Below are 16983 nucleotides of genomic sequence, written 5' to 3' on the forward strand. Positions count from 1 at the left end.
GCTCTGCTAGATCATGGAGTATGTATATGTTTTGCTTTAGTAGATACTACCAAAAAGTTTTCCAGAGTGCTGGTATCAGTTTTCAATCCCACCAGCAGTGTATAAGTGTTCCAGTACTCTACAGCCTCGTCAAAACTTTGTATTGTCAGTCTTTTTTATTTTAGCTGTTTTTGTTGGCTTATAGTGATATCTCATTGTGGTTTTAATTTCCATTTCCCTCCAGCAAATTAAAAGGTTTGGAAGCCTTTCAGATTGTTTACTGGAATTTGGATATCTACTTTTGCAAAGGGCCTATTGAAGTATTCTACCCATTTTAAAATGAGATTATCAATCATTTTTATTTGATATATAGAATTTTTTTTTAAGAATCTGATATAAGTACATTTTAACTTATATAGAGTGGTATGCTGGTAAACATTTAACAACCAACTCTCTGGGGGAAATAGTTTCTGATCTGTAGCATTGCCGGTTTGCCAATATGTAGCAATTGCTGAGTACAAAATACCAGAATGACATCATTGAATGTGGTGTTGGAAAGAGATGCTTACAGTAGGCCTTTTTTTAAAAATTAATTTTTATTGGAGTATAGTTGCTTTACGATGTTGTGTTAGTTTCTGCTGTAAAGCGAAGTGAATCAGCTATACACATACCTCCTCTTTTTTGGATTGCCTTCCCATTTAGGTCACCACAGAGCATTGAGTAGAGTTCCCTGTGCTACAGAGTAGGTCCTCATTAGTTATCTATTTTACACATAATATCAGTAGTGTATATATGTTAATCCCATCCCAATCTCCAAGTTCATCCTATCCCCCCCTTCCCCCTTGGTATCCATACGTTTGTTCTCTATGTCTGTGTCTCTATTTCTGCTTTGCAAATAAGATCATCTATACCATTTTTCTAGATTCCACATATGCATTAATATAAATATTTGTTTTTCTCTATCTCACTTCACTCTGTATGAAGTGAAGTCTTACAGTCTCTAAGTCCGTCCACATCTCTGCAAATGATCCAATTTCATTCCTTTTTATGGCTGAATAATATTCCAATGTATATATGTACCACATCATCTTTATCCATTCCTCTGTTGATGGACAATTAGGTTGCTTCCATGTCCTGACTATTGTAAATAGTTCTGCAGTGAACCTTGTGGTGCATGTATCTTTTTGAATTATGGTTTTCTCTGGGTATATGCCCAGTAGTGGGATTGCTGGGTCATATGGTAGTTTTATTTTTAGTTTTTTAAGGAACCTCCATACTGTTCTCCATAGTGGCTGCATCAGTTTACATTCCCACCAACAGTGTAAGAGAGTTCCCTTTTCTCCACACCCTCTCCAGCATTTGTTGTTTGTGGATATTTTGATGATGGCCATTCTGACAGGTGTCAGGTGATACTGCATTGTAGTTTTGGTTTGCATTTCTCTAATTATTAGTGATGTTGAGCAGCTTTTCATGTGCTTCTTGGCCATCTCTATATCTTCTTTGGAGAAATGTCTGTTTAGGTCTTCCACCCATTTTTTGATTGGGTTGTTTGTTTTTTTGATCTTGAGCTGCATGAGCTGTTTGTGTATTTTGGAGATTAATCCTTTGTCAGTTGCTACAGTTGCAACTATTTTCTCCCATCCTGAGGGTTGTCCAGTAGGCCTTCTTTGACTGGTTATTTAGCCATTCCAGCACACCACTGGCTACTTGTATTTCAAATAACATCTCTTACTCTGTGGCTTATAATTTTACTCCCCTAAGGTTGTCTTTTGATGAACAGAGCTCTTCATTTTCATATAGTCCAAGGTATCACCTTTTTCCTATTTTTTAGTGCTTTCTGTGTCCTCTTATGAAATCTTGGCTAACCCAAGGTTATGAATATATCCCCTTATATGCTAGGTGCTTTTTTGTTTTTATCTTAAAATTTAGATTAACAAGCCATCTGGAATTAATTTTGGTATGGTGTAAAGTAAGGGTCAAAGTTTATTTTTCCCACAGAGGTATCTAATAGGCGATAGACCCAGCACCATTTATAGAAAACACTAGTCTTTCCCCATTGCATTGCAGTGTCATCTTTGTTATAAATCAAGTATCTGTGGATTTGTTTTGGACTCCTTATTCTGTTGCATATATCTATTTGTCTATCCTTGCACCAATATTATACTGTCTTAATTATGATAGTTTTATAAAAAGTCTGATGTCTGATAATATGTCTTTTTACAATTATGAAATTTCCATCTTTAACTTACCTTGAAGTCTGTTTTGTCTGACATAATAGTTACATCAGCATTCTTTTGGTGTTTGCTCTTACTTTCACCTTCAACATTTCTATATACTTATATTTAATGTCTCTTGATAGCAAAAAATAGCTGAATTTTTAAATTATTCACACTAGTAAGCAGCCATTTTCACACCTGCATCACAATGACTGTTTCCAGACCAGAGTCTTGCTGTGAAACTGCTTAAACTTTAAGAAGCCAGCCTCCTAAAGAAGGGTTTTATTTTGTCTCAGATTTGTTGCAAATTACTGAATGGAAGCTTTGTTGCTGATTGTGAAGCTTGTTTCTCTGATTGACTGAATAGCTCTACCTGTTACCATTCTATTGTTCTTTCAACAAATGGTATATATGCCAACTCTCCCAAGCAGATAATATTCTTCCTAAATGCAGAATTTTGTCACCTTTTATCTGGTGCTTAATTAACTAATTAATTAGTGTTGGTAGATATTTCCAGCAGCTTTAATTACTCTTGACTTGGGTGGAGTGGGAAGGGGATTCAGAATTTTCCAACTCTCTAGAGGCTTTTCATTTCTCCATTCTCCAAAATGTCAAGTAGGATGTAAAAACGTGATTTGGTTTTCTGTCTGTTGATTAAAGTCTTCAGATGCTGATGGTCTTGGAAGCTTTGGTGCCATGTTACCTACAAAAGCTAAAGAGGCAGACGTCACAAGTGGAGACAGGACCCGCTGCCCGAGAGGAGATCGCCGCCATGGCTGCTCTTGCGACATCCCTGCAGGCCCTTTTATACAGTGTAGAGGTCCTCACCAGGTAATCCCATCGGCAGAAATAGCCACAGCCATAAACTATATGTGTCCACCAAAAAGATGAAGGTGGTGGCTAAAAATATCTAAAACCCAGGTTTTATTTACAGATAACTTATCCAAACTCAGCTGAAACTGCAAACATTCCCTAAGTTGTTTAGATAAATAGTGCTCAGTACTCTGAATAATAATAATGATGATGACAATAATAATAATAATTGTTAGTATTATTATTCTACCATGATTGCTAAACACACATTTACATGTAGCTTGCCGAGCTCCTGTGGCAGTTTTAACCCAGCAGTAAACAAATCTTTTGTAAAAGGGCTAACTTAGTGAATATGAAAATGTGATCCATGTTTTTATTAGCTCTTATTTTATGAGACTTGAAATGTCTGCAATTTCACCTAAGCATTCTTTTACTATTTTCCTGTTTGTAAAGAGCTGGGTTTATTTTTACTATAATTTCAGAAGCTACATAACAAACAAAAACTACGAAATTTTATTCTAATGCTAGAATTGATAGATTCTCTGTCGGACAGGACTCGAGTGCTGAGAGAGGGGACTGAGGGATTTAGGAATGGAAAGGTCAGTTGACACCAGGGTTCAGCCCTAAACAAAGTTCCAAGAAGTTAGCCCTGTCACCAGATTCTTGGATACAGAAGCAGAGGAATTGAGCTGCCCTGTGTCAGGGAAGGGCTGGGTTGATGAGGCCTGGGCGGGGGTTGGCGGGTGGGGGCATTAGCGGGGCTGGCGGCGGGGGGATGTCTGTGTACCAAGGATAGAACGAGTGGGGATGGTAGATGCAGGACACTATATAGTGATAGGCTTTCCTTTTCCATTGTCATCTAAAATCAACTGGAAGGAGACGTTCCTCCCCACGGGTGGAGGTGGGGAAGCCTTCTTTCTGCGTTGATGTCTTTGCTCCTCCATCCCATTTGGCCATATTGTTAGCCTAAAATTCTATGGTTTACTCCCATCACAGGCACCAACTTCTCCAGCCCCATCTCGCTCAGTTGGTGAGGGGACTCGCTGAAACCCCTCAGTCCAGGGAGGACTTTTCCAGCGTGCACCAGCAAGGGAGAGGGGGAGTGAGATTGTTATTCATTAAGTTCAATCTGTGTTTAGTTCCTAATCTTGCACTACATTGCCAACCGAGGCAAGCAGAACATGGCCCAAAGCCTTGCGCAGACTCTGCTGAAGTGCACGCATGCGTCTAATCTGAGGGGTGGGAAGCAGTGGAACAGGAAGCAGTGACAAACTGCCAATGAGAAGCGGCCCCCAGTGCTTTGATGATGCATTCCTGAAAGTCTGGGGGGTGGGGGGGGGAAGAACATCACAAGGAGAAACACATGACTTACACTCTTTCTTCTGCACCCACTGGTTATGTCACTAGTGCCTTCCTGTGTCTAGAGGAGAGAAGAGCAGTCAGTTTCCTTCAAGAGCCCCTTGATTCTTTCTCTTTACAGTGCACAATGTTGATGCTTTCTATTCCCTTTGATAAGGATAAGTCAATTAACTTCTCCAAAACTGACTTACCAAAAATTCCACAGAGTTATGGATGGAGCTCTGACATTTGAAATTCTGTGGCCTTAGATATTCCAGTGCATTTAATATTCTTTTGATGGAGTGGAAGACTAGCCTTATTGGTTGGCTGTAATCATTCACAACAAAATTGGCTTCATTGTTTTTACAAAAAGCAAATGAGAAGAATACCACTTCACTTCCACAGTCCTCATGTACGTTGCTCAAAAAAAAATTAACCGTTCTGTGGGTAGTAACACAGAAACAAGTATATTACAAGTGTATCAGTATTAGTTTTCCATTGTTGCATAACACATTACCACAAACTGAGAGGCTTAAAACTGAACGCATTTATTATCATCGCATGGTTCTGTAGGCCGGAAATCTGAGCAGGCTCAGCTGATCTGTCCGCTCAGGGTCTTGCAAGGCCAAAATCAAGATGTCAATTGGTCTGGGCTCTTACTGGAACGATCTGGGGAAAAATCCACTTCTCAGCTCATTCAGGGTTTTGGCAGAATCCAGCGCCAGGCAGCTTTAGGTCTGAGGTCCCCTTTCCTTCCTGACCGTCAGCCAGGGGCCACTCTCTGCTGTTGGAAGACACCTCTGTTCCTTCTTACACGGCCCCCCCAGTCGTCCAGCCAGCAGTGATGGCTTGCATCCTTCTCAGACTTCAAATTTGTCTGCCCCTCCCAAGAGAAACTTTCTGCTTTTTAAGGGCCGGTGATGAGATTAGGCCTACCCAGATCATTTCCCTCTTACCATATGATGTAGCCTGATAACGGGAGTAACAGCAGTGGGGCAGTGGGGGGAAGGTCTTGGGGCTAGCTTTAAATTCTGCCCCCTACAGCAAAGGCACCGAAGAGACGGTCTGGGGCGATTTTTAAAGGGTTACTCTCCAGCCACAACCAGCATACAGAAAATGAGCATACCAAAAGCAAGCTTTAAAGAGTTCATGTAAGCAATTGCTTTGAAAAGCCTTATCTTCCTTTCCATGTCACAGATGACACAGAGGCAGTTTACCTATATATGAGCTGATTTGAACCTATTTCTTAGCATCTATAATAAATTACTGACTTAACAATAGATACTAATTTACTCACTTCCCTGGGTAGTCTTAGGTATAATTTTTTTAACATCTTTATTGGAGTATAACTGCTTTACAACGGTGTATTAGTTTCTGCTTTATAACAAAGTGAATCAGCTATGCATATAGATATATCCCAATATCTCCTCCCTCTTGCGTCTCCCTCCCAACCCCCCATCCCACCCCTCTAGGTGGCCACAAAGCACCAAGCTGATCTCCCTGTGCTATGTGGCTGCTTCCTACTAGCTATCTATTTTACATTTGGTAGTGTATATATGTCCATGCCACTCTCTCACTTTGTCCCAGCTTACCCTTCCCCCTCCCCGTGTCCTCAAGTCCATTCTCTACGACAGGAATAAAGACACAGACTTAGGTCTAACTTTGACTAGAAAGATTCTTTCCTTGTTTGATAATTTCTCAGAAAAACAGAGTGGTTGGTTACGGAGCAGGTGGCCTAAATGATAGGTACACCCGTATCTTGTTCTTACTGTCTAGAATGGCTAAGTTCCTGGTACCTGTAGAATTGAAAAAAAATGAATTCTTAACTCTCAGTCAGCACAGACTTAGAAGTCTGATTTCCTGAATGTCTGGTTTGAAGAGTACTTGTTCATTACTCAGGACCAAGAAATGAAAGGCCTTAAAATCATGGTGGGCTTATAGACCCTTGGGAATCAGTGTTCCCTTTAAAGTGTCTTCCAGGACAGACTCAGCAGAGGAGTGTGACTGAAAAGGCCAAAGTCTTTATAAGCTTCTAGCTTCAAGCTTGTGTGAGCTGCAGGAACTTGAGGGCTTCGTAAGTGTCTCCACTTCTGCGGTTTTGTTACTGTTGTTGCAGGCCCATGACGGCTCCCCAGATGAGCAGGTGTGACCAGGGTCATAAAGGGGCCACCACGGCCAACCACACCATGTCGTCTGGGGTGACTACCAGGTAATTCACTGGCTTTATTCTTCTGTGGTCTCTCAATGTCGTACAACCTGAATCGCAGCTGTTGCGAGTGAAAGGAATCCTGAAAATAGTCGATACTGAGCGTGAAAATCTCCAAGGAGAAGAGAAGGTGAGAGTTGAGAGTTACAGGAAAACACCTAGGCTTTTTTTTTTTTGCAATTGTCACCTTTGTAAATGAAGAGAAGTAAGCCACCTTCAGAAACTGGCGTTTATGTCCATTTGTTTGTGTGACCATGCAAGATGCTCTCTGCCTCCTGGGTGGTCTTTGAACTATTCCAGTGTTGTTTCACTTGCCTCCAAGAAAAAGGCAAAGGAAACAATAATCAGTAGGTGGCTTCTCATTCCAGAGCAGTTGTGCAGAGTCACCTTTCTTTCATCTGGACAGATTTTCTACAGACATTTCATCCAAGCTTTGACTTAGTCCCTTAACTGATGCGTTCACAGTTGTTGACTTAATCACCTTCCCTCTTTCGGTGCAGCTCAGACACTGGCTGCACTAGTTAATACTTTACTTCATTCTGCCTGGGTTAACCTCTAAACACTCTGAGACAAAAATAAAAGTTTAACTAGCTTCCTCCTGCAAGGAAGATTTAAGACAGAGCAAACCCAAAATCAGCTAGGGAGAAAGTTCTCTTTTCCCAGTATGGAGTAATTAGCACAGAGATTATAAGGAAAAACTGAATAATTTTCTATTTCCTCTGAAGCACATTTTGAAGTGTATATCATTATTTATGTAAATTCCCTGCTTATCACATATTTATGTTAAGAATGAAATAAGTTCCAAACTATCACATCAGATATAAATTATCTGATGTGATAGTGTTACCTCAATTTCTCACATTACGGGAAAATAATTTATATGGGTTTTGAGTAATGAGTTTAAGTGATATTTAGGGGTTTCTCTAAGCTTACTGAGCTATGTTCCACGCTAGATGAAAGGTGCCCAGAGAAAGAGGGCTTCTAAAGTCTTGTTACCCATCACTCATAAAGCAAGAAGTCTCTAGAACTGAAAGGAAGTCAGCCATATTTCTTCCTAAAATATAGCACATGATGTTAAAACTGCAACTTAGATTCACCTCACCTTTAAAGTTTTCAAAAATTTCCTTCATTTGACCACATTCCATGAGTTTGTGTGTGCCTTTAGAGTATCTGTCTTTCTGCAAATTATCTGGCAATGGAACAGCTTTCATGGCAGCTATAATTGCAGGATATGTGGTAAGCAAATGAAAGATCAAGATTTTATATTTTAGGATTAGTATGTGTGTATTAGGGAGCTTACCAAAATGTGTAACTTCAAGGCTTCTCATAAGAAAAAGTCGTTTAGAGGCCCCACCACAGGGCCCCTGTTCTTACTCTGATAGTTACACAGACTGTTTTTCTGACTCCCAGGTACCAGGAACAAGGCGCCAAACTGCATTTTATCAGGTACAGAAAGACAACCTAATTTTGTACTAATTCTGTCATCTTGTGATAGTTTGCCTTGTGATCTGGGTTATGGTTCCGTCAGCTTTGTTTTCATTCAGGCATGGCATCCTACTTCTGCATAAATCCTCAGGAAGTGGCTAATGTAAAGCCACTACAGTTTGGGAGACAGTATCTTACAGGATAATGAACTTTCTTGATCCTTTCAATAAGGTTCTCCTAGGCCCCTCCCTGCTGCTTCATTAACTTGCATATAATATAAGGCATCATATTTTTCTTCAGTGTGATACCTTCCTCTCATAGTTGCCCCCCATACACCTTCCCAGACCCCCAGTTAAACTTTTATAATTCCCCCAGAGAAAACCTGCACTTACTGGAGGAAGGGCAGGGCCTTCCCAGAGAGGAACTAGATGAACGGATTGCTCGGGAGGAGTTCAGAAGGCCCCGGGAGTCATTGCTGAACATCTGCACCGAGTTCTACAAGCACTGCGGGCCCAGGCTGAAGATCTTGCAAAACCTGGCCGGGGAACCGCGGGTCACTGCCCTGGAGTTGTTGGACGTGAAGTCCCACATGAGGTACTGTCCTCATTTTCTCTGCCTCTGAGTGTGCACTCGGCTTGGGCTGGATGTCTGGAGGGGGTTGGGTGTGTATGTGCAGGGGGTGGGGGATAAATGTGGGGCAGGATAAAAACTTGAAACTGACTGAAATTGATTGGTCTCCTGTAGCTTGGATGCACATCAAACAGGGCCCTCTGGGAAAACAGATGTTAAGTCCGTGGAAAAGGATCTTAGCATGGGCAGGGGGAAATGTCCTTAAAGACAGAAAAGCCCAGTTGATATATTTGCTCCTTAATAAAAGAGAGTGAAAGGGAGATTGCATCAATTGAATTCATAGGGAAATAGATTTCTTCCACATGCTCTTTACTGCCCAAATTCTAATTTTTCACAAGAATCCAATGTCTCCTGTCTCTTATTTTACACACAAAAATGCACAGCTACTTTCTGCTTGAGGACTTGCTCTGCCGCTACGCTGAGGACTCAGTGAGGGGCCTGAAGGGAAGGAGCAGTTTTAACTCGGAGCCACACTTTGGCTGAGTCTGAGATCCCTTTTACACATATTGTGAATGATAGCCTTCCAATGTTTCGAAAAAGTGTCCTGGTAAAAATTCTGCACTAGATGAGGCCAGTCATCTAAAAATTTGTACTCCTGGTATGTCAGGGAGAGCCCCCAGAATTATATCTCTGTGCATGCGTGTTTCCTTCTTCCTTAGGAGATGTCATTTCACTTGTTGCTTCAAACTATAAAGGCTGTGTCTGTATTTTCAGATTCTTAAAAGGAACATAATTCCAGATGATCTTCTATTTAGATTCGTAACAGTTTTTAAAGCATCATAAAAATTCCTTGAAAGGAAAATTCCATTGGTAACAAAATATTCACTTGGAAAGATTAGTATATCTGTAAAACTAAAGGTAGGCTTAAACTCTAGCCTTTCAGAAATAACATTGCAATTTGGCAAAACAGCAATTTCCTGATTATCGACTCTTTTTTTTCTTAAAATGATTCCTCGAAAAATTTAGAAAGTACTAAGTGAGGGAAAGTGAGAAACCAGAAATGTATGGAGGACACAGGCTCTTTATCCTCCAGACTGATTTCACATTCTCTGAGTTGCTGGCACACATCCAGAACTCTAGAGCGTCACATGTGTTCACACTCCCTGCTGTGCTGTGATGGGGAAGAGCTTATTTTGCACTAAGAATTTCAGCTCCTGCACTGGGAAGGGCGAGGAAAGTTTGAAGTGTTAGGCTTCTGTTGCCAAAGTAACGCCTCGCTCCATTCAGGCCATCTCGTCTCCTTTCCTACTGATAATGGCTAGCTGACCTGAGTAATTGTACATCACATTCCTAGAGTCAGAGAATCACTACTATCGACAGACATTTTGTGGGAGAAAGGGGAAAAGATTCCTAAAAGATGGGAGAGCGAGTGAAAAGGGGGGCGGGGAGGGGAGAGATCATGATAATGTGTTAGTAACTGTCCTACGCATATCTGTATCTACACTCAAGGCGTTTGGAGAGAGGGGAGAGCATGCGTTAGAGAGGCCTGGAGCTCCCTCTAGAGGTCAAACCCTATTAAAGGTTAAATGAGCTCTAGGAGTTCAAATGATTAGCTCTGTGCCTGGCACAGATCTAGGGCTCAATATACGCTAACACTAATGAGAAAGATCCACATGCTATCCTAGACACTGGGGATGTAAAATAAAGCCCTAGTCCTCGACATGATTACAGTCAATACGTGAGGCACACATAAGAATACAGAATGTGGTGTTGCAAGGACTATATATCACATGTATTTATGTGTTTATTATTTTACCAAGTACTTCAGGCAACTCAGAAAATTATATGATGCAAAGGGATACAATTTACAAATTAGAGAGTCGAAACAATGTGAAAAATTAGCAGGGAAATAATTTAGTTTGTGATAAGATTAGCATGGGAAATCTACGTGATTTTATCATATTAGATACTACTGATGAACTGTAAATTTGACTTTGGGCTTCTGAGTTATCAAAACAACAGGGAGAAATGGCTGATTATAAAACCATAGTGTCGGGCTTCCCTGGTGGCGCAGTGGTTGCGAGTCCGCCTGCCGATGCAGGGAACACGGGTTCGTGCCCCGGGCCGGGAAGACCCCACATGCCGCGGAGCGGCTGGGCCCGTTAGCCACGGTCGCTGAGCCTGTGCGTCCGCAGCCTGTGCTCCGCAACGGGAGAGGCCACAACAGTGAGAGACCCGCATACCGCAAAAGAAACAAAAAAGTGTCAGTAAGATAAAACACACAACTAGGTTTTTTTTTTTGGTAAAGCAAAATCCCCTTTTAAAAATATGAAGAACACGGAGCTTCCCTGGTGGCACAGTGGTTGAGAGTCTGCCTGCCGATGCAGGGGACGCGGGTTCGTGCCCCGGTCCAGGAAGATCCCACATGCCGCGGAGCGGCTGTGTCCGTGAGCCATGGCCGCTGAGCCTGCGCGTCCAGAGCCTGTGCTCCGCAACGGGAGAGGCCACAGCGGTGAGAGGCCTTCGTACCGAAAAAAAAAAAAAAAAATATGAAGAACAAGAAGTATCTCCTGGTTGAGGCATGTTAAAAGGAAAGAGCAGAGTGACGGCCAGCAGCCTCACCAACGTCCCACCCAGGTAAAGGGCCAGTCTTACCTGACTGGATGCCTGGCAGTACTGAAAGCTGCAAAACATCACAATGCAATTCAGCAAGAGTAACCTGTATGAGCACAGTTATTTCATGGCCTGGATCTATAGGAAGGTAGGCAGAATTTTTTAATGCCAGGGACTATTTAGACGACATCCCCTCTGTTCATGCTATTTCACACCAGCTCTCAATAAAAATGGACCCGTCGTGTTCTCTGGCCAAACAGAGTTTGCTGAGTTCCACATGTTTTGACCCTACACCAGAGCAAAGGGTATAGTTCAGGTTTTCTTTTGTAAATTAAGTACACATTTGGCTGTATGTCAAAGTCAGAGCTAAATATATAAATTTTAGAATTGGGGACCTATAGGTAGTATTTAAAGTCCTAAGAATAGATAGTATCCATCAAGGAGAGAAGGTTGATTTTTTTTTAAAAGAAATGGGACGATATAAAAGAGGAGATAATTGCAAGAGGTTCTTGATTTTAATCAAAGAGCTAAGAAGGAGTGTTGAGGCAATCTCTACCCCTGCATTTGCAGAAGTTATGATTGGCTGCAAGGCTCTCAAGTAAAACATTCTTGATTAGATAGAGTTTCTACCCTAAAGGAATTTATTACCTCATTTTCCCAGACCAAAGCTGCCAAAGCAGCAGAAGCTCTGCAAACTAATTTTTCTCTCTCTCCCCCCTCTCCCACCTCTCTCCAACTCTCCCTCTTTCCTTTCTCCCCCTCCGTCTCTCCCTTGTGTTCTTGAGATTATTCATGTGATAGTACAGCAAAGACTGTATTAAAGGAAATTTTTGTTTTATGCTCGAAGCATATTCATTTTGTAACATGACCAGAGATGAGAGAAATTCAGTTAATAATCCATAAAATGACACAAATCCAACTCTAATTATTGTTTTCAAGCTCAAACTAGATCAGTTATTTCTCTAGCATTTCTTAAGATTACCTACAAAATAACAAGGGAAAAGAAATATGTGTATATACTAGATTTGTTGTGGTGGTCACTTCATGATGTATGTGTCAAATCATTGTGCTGTACACCTTGGACTTATACAGTGCTGTGTGTCAATTATATCTCAATAAAGCTGGGAGGAAAAGAAAAAAACCCATTTAAAAAAGAAATATGTGTATATAGATATACTTTTATCTGTCAATCAAACGACCTGAAAAGTAAAGAATTATTTTCTGCATGGCACATTTGCAAGAAAGAGATAAACAAAAGAGTGTGAAGACTGTTTAAAACGATTTCTTTAAAACACACACACTCACAATTTCCAGAAGGACAATGTGTATGTTCAGTCTGGAGAGAGTATGAGTGGGGATGACGAGACAATGACTGTTGATAGTGAAGGGTTGCCATGGAGAAGATGGATTGAACTCATGCTTCCAGATGAAGCCTCGTAGGAAAAAAATTGAGGGAATTTGGGGACCTAATATGAGGAGAGCTTTTCACAGTGTGCATGTCCAAAGATGGAATGAGCTCCCTTACGCAGTGGTGAATCCTCCCTCCATGGCACTCGTCAGACAGAGCAATTGTAGAACAATCCATGTGTTAGAGGGGCAAGGGCCTAGCTCTGATTCCTATACCAGAGTGCCTGTCAGAATCGCCTGGGGTGCTCTTAAACTGTAGTTCTTTTTAAGCATTTGTCCTGTCTCTCTTGGAGTAATCAAAAGGACTTCTTATTAAAATGCTATAGTTAAAACATGAAAAAAAGGAACGGTACAATATTACCATTGTACTACTTCTAATGAGTTGAGGAATCTGTGCAGTGATCACTAATAGCCACTGACATCATGAAGAGTGACAGCCAGGAATCACATACGTCCTGAGGAAAATACACATCGCCTGTGAAGGACACATACCAGAAAATCAGAACCTCATCTGATCTAGCCCCTGGATCTAACTACCAATTGAATTAAATACAGGAGCAATAGGATAAATTAAATGACACCATGGAGATTCAATCAGCAAAATCCAGCGTGCAGGAAATGCTACAGGACCAACAGCTAATTTCTCCAACAAATAAATTACTAGATGTCAAAACAAGAGCAGAAGAGGGGGAACCTACAAATTGAAGACTTAAGAGATATACCAACCGACTGAAATATATGGGCCTTATTTTGTCCAGATTTGTTTTTTTTTTTTTTTTTTTTTTGCGGTTGTTGTGGCCTTTCCCGTTGCGGAGCACAGGCTCCGGACGCGCAGGCTCAGCGGCCATGGCTCACGGGCCCAGCCGCTCCGCGGTATGTGGGATCCTCCCGGACCGGGGCACGAACCCGTGTCCACTGCATCGGCAGGCGGATTCTCAACCACTGCACCACCAGGGAAGCACCAGATTTGTTTTTTAAAACGTTTATTTACAAGTTATGAGATAATGTGCCAGAATGTTCATAGTTTAGGGAGTCAGTGTGCTGGAAGGAGGGTGATTGGCACGATGCTGTGTGGGAAAATTCTCCTGGTGGCTTTCTAAGCTTTAACAACAAAACAAAACATTTTAGGTTGGCGGAAATTGCACACTCCCTTCTGAAGTTGGCGCCATACGACACCCAGACAATGGAGAGCCGTGGGCTTCGACGCTACATCACGGAGATGCTCCCCATCACCGACTGGACAGCTGAAGCAGTGAGGCCGGCCCTTATCCTCATTTTAAAGAGATTGGATAGGATGTTCAACAAAATTCATAAGATGCCTACCTTGAGGTGAGGAGGCCTCCTAGTCAGCTGTTGGTATTACAAGCTGCAGTCTTCACGTTTGTCATTTTTGAAGGTGGTGGATCAATCCGGAGTTGAATGAATGGCTCAAAAGTGTTTGGTTGGTTATATGTGCAGAGCTAATCAGATATATGAATGCATAAGTAGCAGGGTCTATATTTTGAGGAATTAACATATTCTTCAAAAATAGATATTTGTCTTGAAAAATCGATTCATTTCTTAGCTATCATCACGTTCCTTATCCGACACACATAAGAAATTCAATGTGTATCCTTCAATTCCTTTTAAAGTAAGGCAAGGTATGCCTTATAAATTAAACAACTAAGGAGAGAAGAAAAATTAACTTGATGTTCAGAAATGTGTATTTAACATAGTATTTTAGGTACCAGTCTATAGAAATGCCAAGCTTTACAATAATCAGCGAAGCAGCATCTAAAGAGGTCTCAGGGTTGATAACAGATACCTAATTTTCACCTTTTCACCTAATTCAGGTGGTACTAAATCAATGTTATTGCCACTTGCGCTCCACTCAGTGGCCTGAAAGATCAGCTGGTAGCGTTTCTATGAGCAGATGCCTCCGAACCAGGCTACCTGGAGTTCTGAGCCCAGTTTGGAAACCTGAGCAGATAGATCGATTGATAAATGCTAATAAACCCACTAGTTTGGAAATTTCCAGTTTGGGTTAGTGAGACCATTTTCTGTCCTATTAAAACTAAACCCCAAATCAATGCAACTCTTGCCCAAGAATCTGTAGCACTTATTGTTCAATTTGTCAGAACTTTTCCAGGTTTTATCCTGTGCTCTTCTTCATTTATGCAGCCATCAGAAGCTGCTGAATTTATTTAAAAGAAATTGAAAGATTTTATTCTAATAATTGACAGTTTGATCCTATATTCTTTTCTACCATGATGATGGATGCCTATCTGTTATTTATTTTAGTAGCATAGAAATGAGTATCCTTCAAGCACTCCTGTTTTCTTTAGTGGTCCCAGTGGAACATCCGTGCCTATTGGCAAATGGCCAGTCTTATAAATCTCACAAGGGTGTGTTAAAATAACTTTTCTTCTAAAGATGTTAACATCTCCATAGGCTAACTCATTTGTCATATAACTAAACCCATTGTAAAGAACAGCAGTTTCCTAAAAGTAGACTTCTGGATTAATTCATAGACTTGATTAATTGTAGGCAATATTCTTGGTGTGCATGCTGTGAATTTGGGGTTGCCTTGGATTTAATTTCTTCAGCTGATCTCAGTTCAACAAGAGAAATGTTGACTGAACCTAACCTGTGGGTTACTTGAGCATCAGGAATGTCAACATATCCTCATGTATAAACATTTCCATTTTGTCATTGTAGAGATTTCAATTTGGTAGGCAATATAAGCTTAGAAATTATTTCCAGGAAATAGCGTTGATCTCAGTAAAGCCCAACTTGTTTATTTAGGGGGCCACAGAAATGGCTCTTCAGTACTGAGACAATTACAGACCAGATTGTTTTCTATTACAGGAAATCTCATATTCACCTAATTGGGTTATGTATGCCACCGTTTATACTACCATAGAATGTAGCCCCCAAATATCATTTTTTAGGAGGCAAAGAAAGAACACTTTTTAAATAGACGGTTTTCCTCTAATGCCATCTTTTGGGCAAGAGTTAAGCCATATAAATCTAATTAGTTGCAGTCTGGTATAAAAGCTGATGAGATCAACTGTAGTCTGATAAAAACGTTTCAGAAACACAGCCTATAGTCAAATTAGTTCTACTGGGAGTAATGACTCCTATGATGGGTTTCCTAAAATGGCAGCCTCATACCCTCTCTCATAGTTAAAACCAGGAAACTTGAAATGCCACCCATTCATCATCTCTGTTTTTTCTTCAATAGATTTTGTCTCATTAGTCGAGTGGGGCAGGAGTGCCTCTGCTACGTTTTCAGTATCCTCTTCCCTTCCTAATGTGCTCTGTACCTTTGGAACAACGTGGGTAAACTTCCTCCCCTCTGAAGCATTTTGTTGTCTCAGACACCCATCCTGTCTTAGATGGCGTCAGAATCACTGTCTCATTCACTCGTTTCAGACAGTCTCCAGAAGGGAGCCACGCTGCTAATGGCTCCTATATTGTATTCCAGGCGACAGGTTGAGTGGGAGCCTGCCAGCAATTTGATTGAAGGGGTTTGTTTGACACTTCAGAGGCAGCCAATCATATCCTTCCTGCCTCACCTTAGGTCACTGATCAATGTCTGTGTCAATCTGGTGAGTAGCCAAGTGGCAATCTTATGAAACTTTACAAAATTTAACTCTGCTATTGACTTCTCTGAACTGAAGATTTACAGGTCAACCTACCTACCTACACACCTACCCATGAAAACAGACGGCTCAGGTGACACTGAAAATAGTGAGGTACATTTCAAGGTAGTGTGTGGGGAGATCAAGGGGCCCGTCCCTCTACAGATGGGATTTTGGTGTGCTGCTTCCCACGCGCTACTTTGACAATTTACCTCTTCAAGTTGCGCTGAGAGTTGAGGGCTGCCAGTTGGAGAGTGGGGTGGTGGGAGACTGCACAATTGGCTAGAAGTTGAAGTAGTCTGGGGTGGGGGAGATTAAAATGCAAACAGGATTTTTTTTTTTCTTTTTTAGTGCAAAATCACATTATGGGTTGGCCAGTCTAGGATTTACATGAAAACAAAAAATTTTTTATCAGTTATGTAATATCTAGAGTCTGGTCCTGACAAGGTTTTGTACAATGTGGAAACCGTGGTAGAGCATTTCATTGAATAGAATGTGCTGCTTAGCTAGTTGAGCAATAAATCCGTAGCTGGAATGCCTAGCGCAAGTAGAGCTCTTGCCATCATCATTGTTGTCAGTATTTACTTCATCAAAGAATGTTGACTGCATTCCTTTTGCATTCCTTTGAGTCCCCAAGTAAGTATATCCAGTCTCCTGCTTAGAATAATTTTGGGTTCATCTCTCATTATTTACATAGTTAGTTATAAGCAACATTCTACAAAACCTTGGCTGAATCCAGTGTAATCGTTTGATCTGACTCCAGACATTACATGCCTTCAAAAGAAGGCAACAC

At 41.2% G+C, this 16983-nt stretch overlaps 1 protein-coding gene across 18 annotated transcripts in view; it reads left to right on the forward strand.

The window, feature by feature from the left end:
* The window catches only part of UNC80 (unc-80 homolog, NALCN channel complex subunit), a 247007-nt gene that overhangs the window by 200052 nt on the left and 29972 nt on the right, over positions 1 to 16983 (forward strand). For all 18 annotated transcript variants that reach the window (XM_067026776.1, XM_067026777.1, XM_067026787.1 and 15 more), the window contains 6 exons: positions 2856 to 3026; positions 6463 to 6555; positions 7963 to 7998; positions 8353 to 8571; positions 13696 to 13896; positions 16034 to 16157. In XM_067026776.1, the coding sequence (XP_066882877.1) occupies positions 2856 to 3026; positions 6463 to 6555; positions 7963 to 7998; positions 8353 to 8571; positions 13696 to 13896; positions 16034 to 16157 (844 nt within the window). The remainder of the gene's footprint in view (positions 1 to 2855; positions 3027 to 6462; positions 6556 to 7962; positions 7999 to 8352; positions 8572 to 13695; positions 13897 to 16033; positions 16158 to 16983) is intronic.

Source organism: Kogia breviceps, chromosome 2, assembly GCF_026419965.1.
Source record: "Kogia breviceps isolate mKogBre1 chromosome 2, mKogBre1 haplotype 1, whole genome shotgun sequence".
Taxonomy (NCBI): domain Eukaryota; kingdom Metazoa; phylum Chordata; class Mammalia; order Artiodactyla; family Physeteridae; genus Kogia; species Kogia breviceps.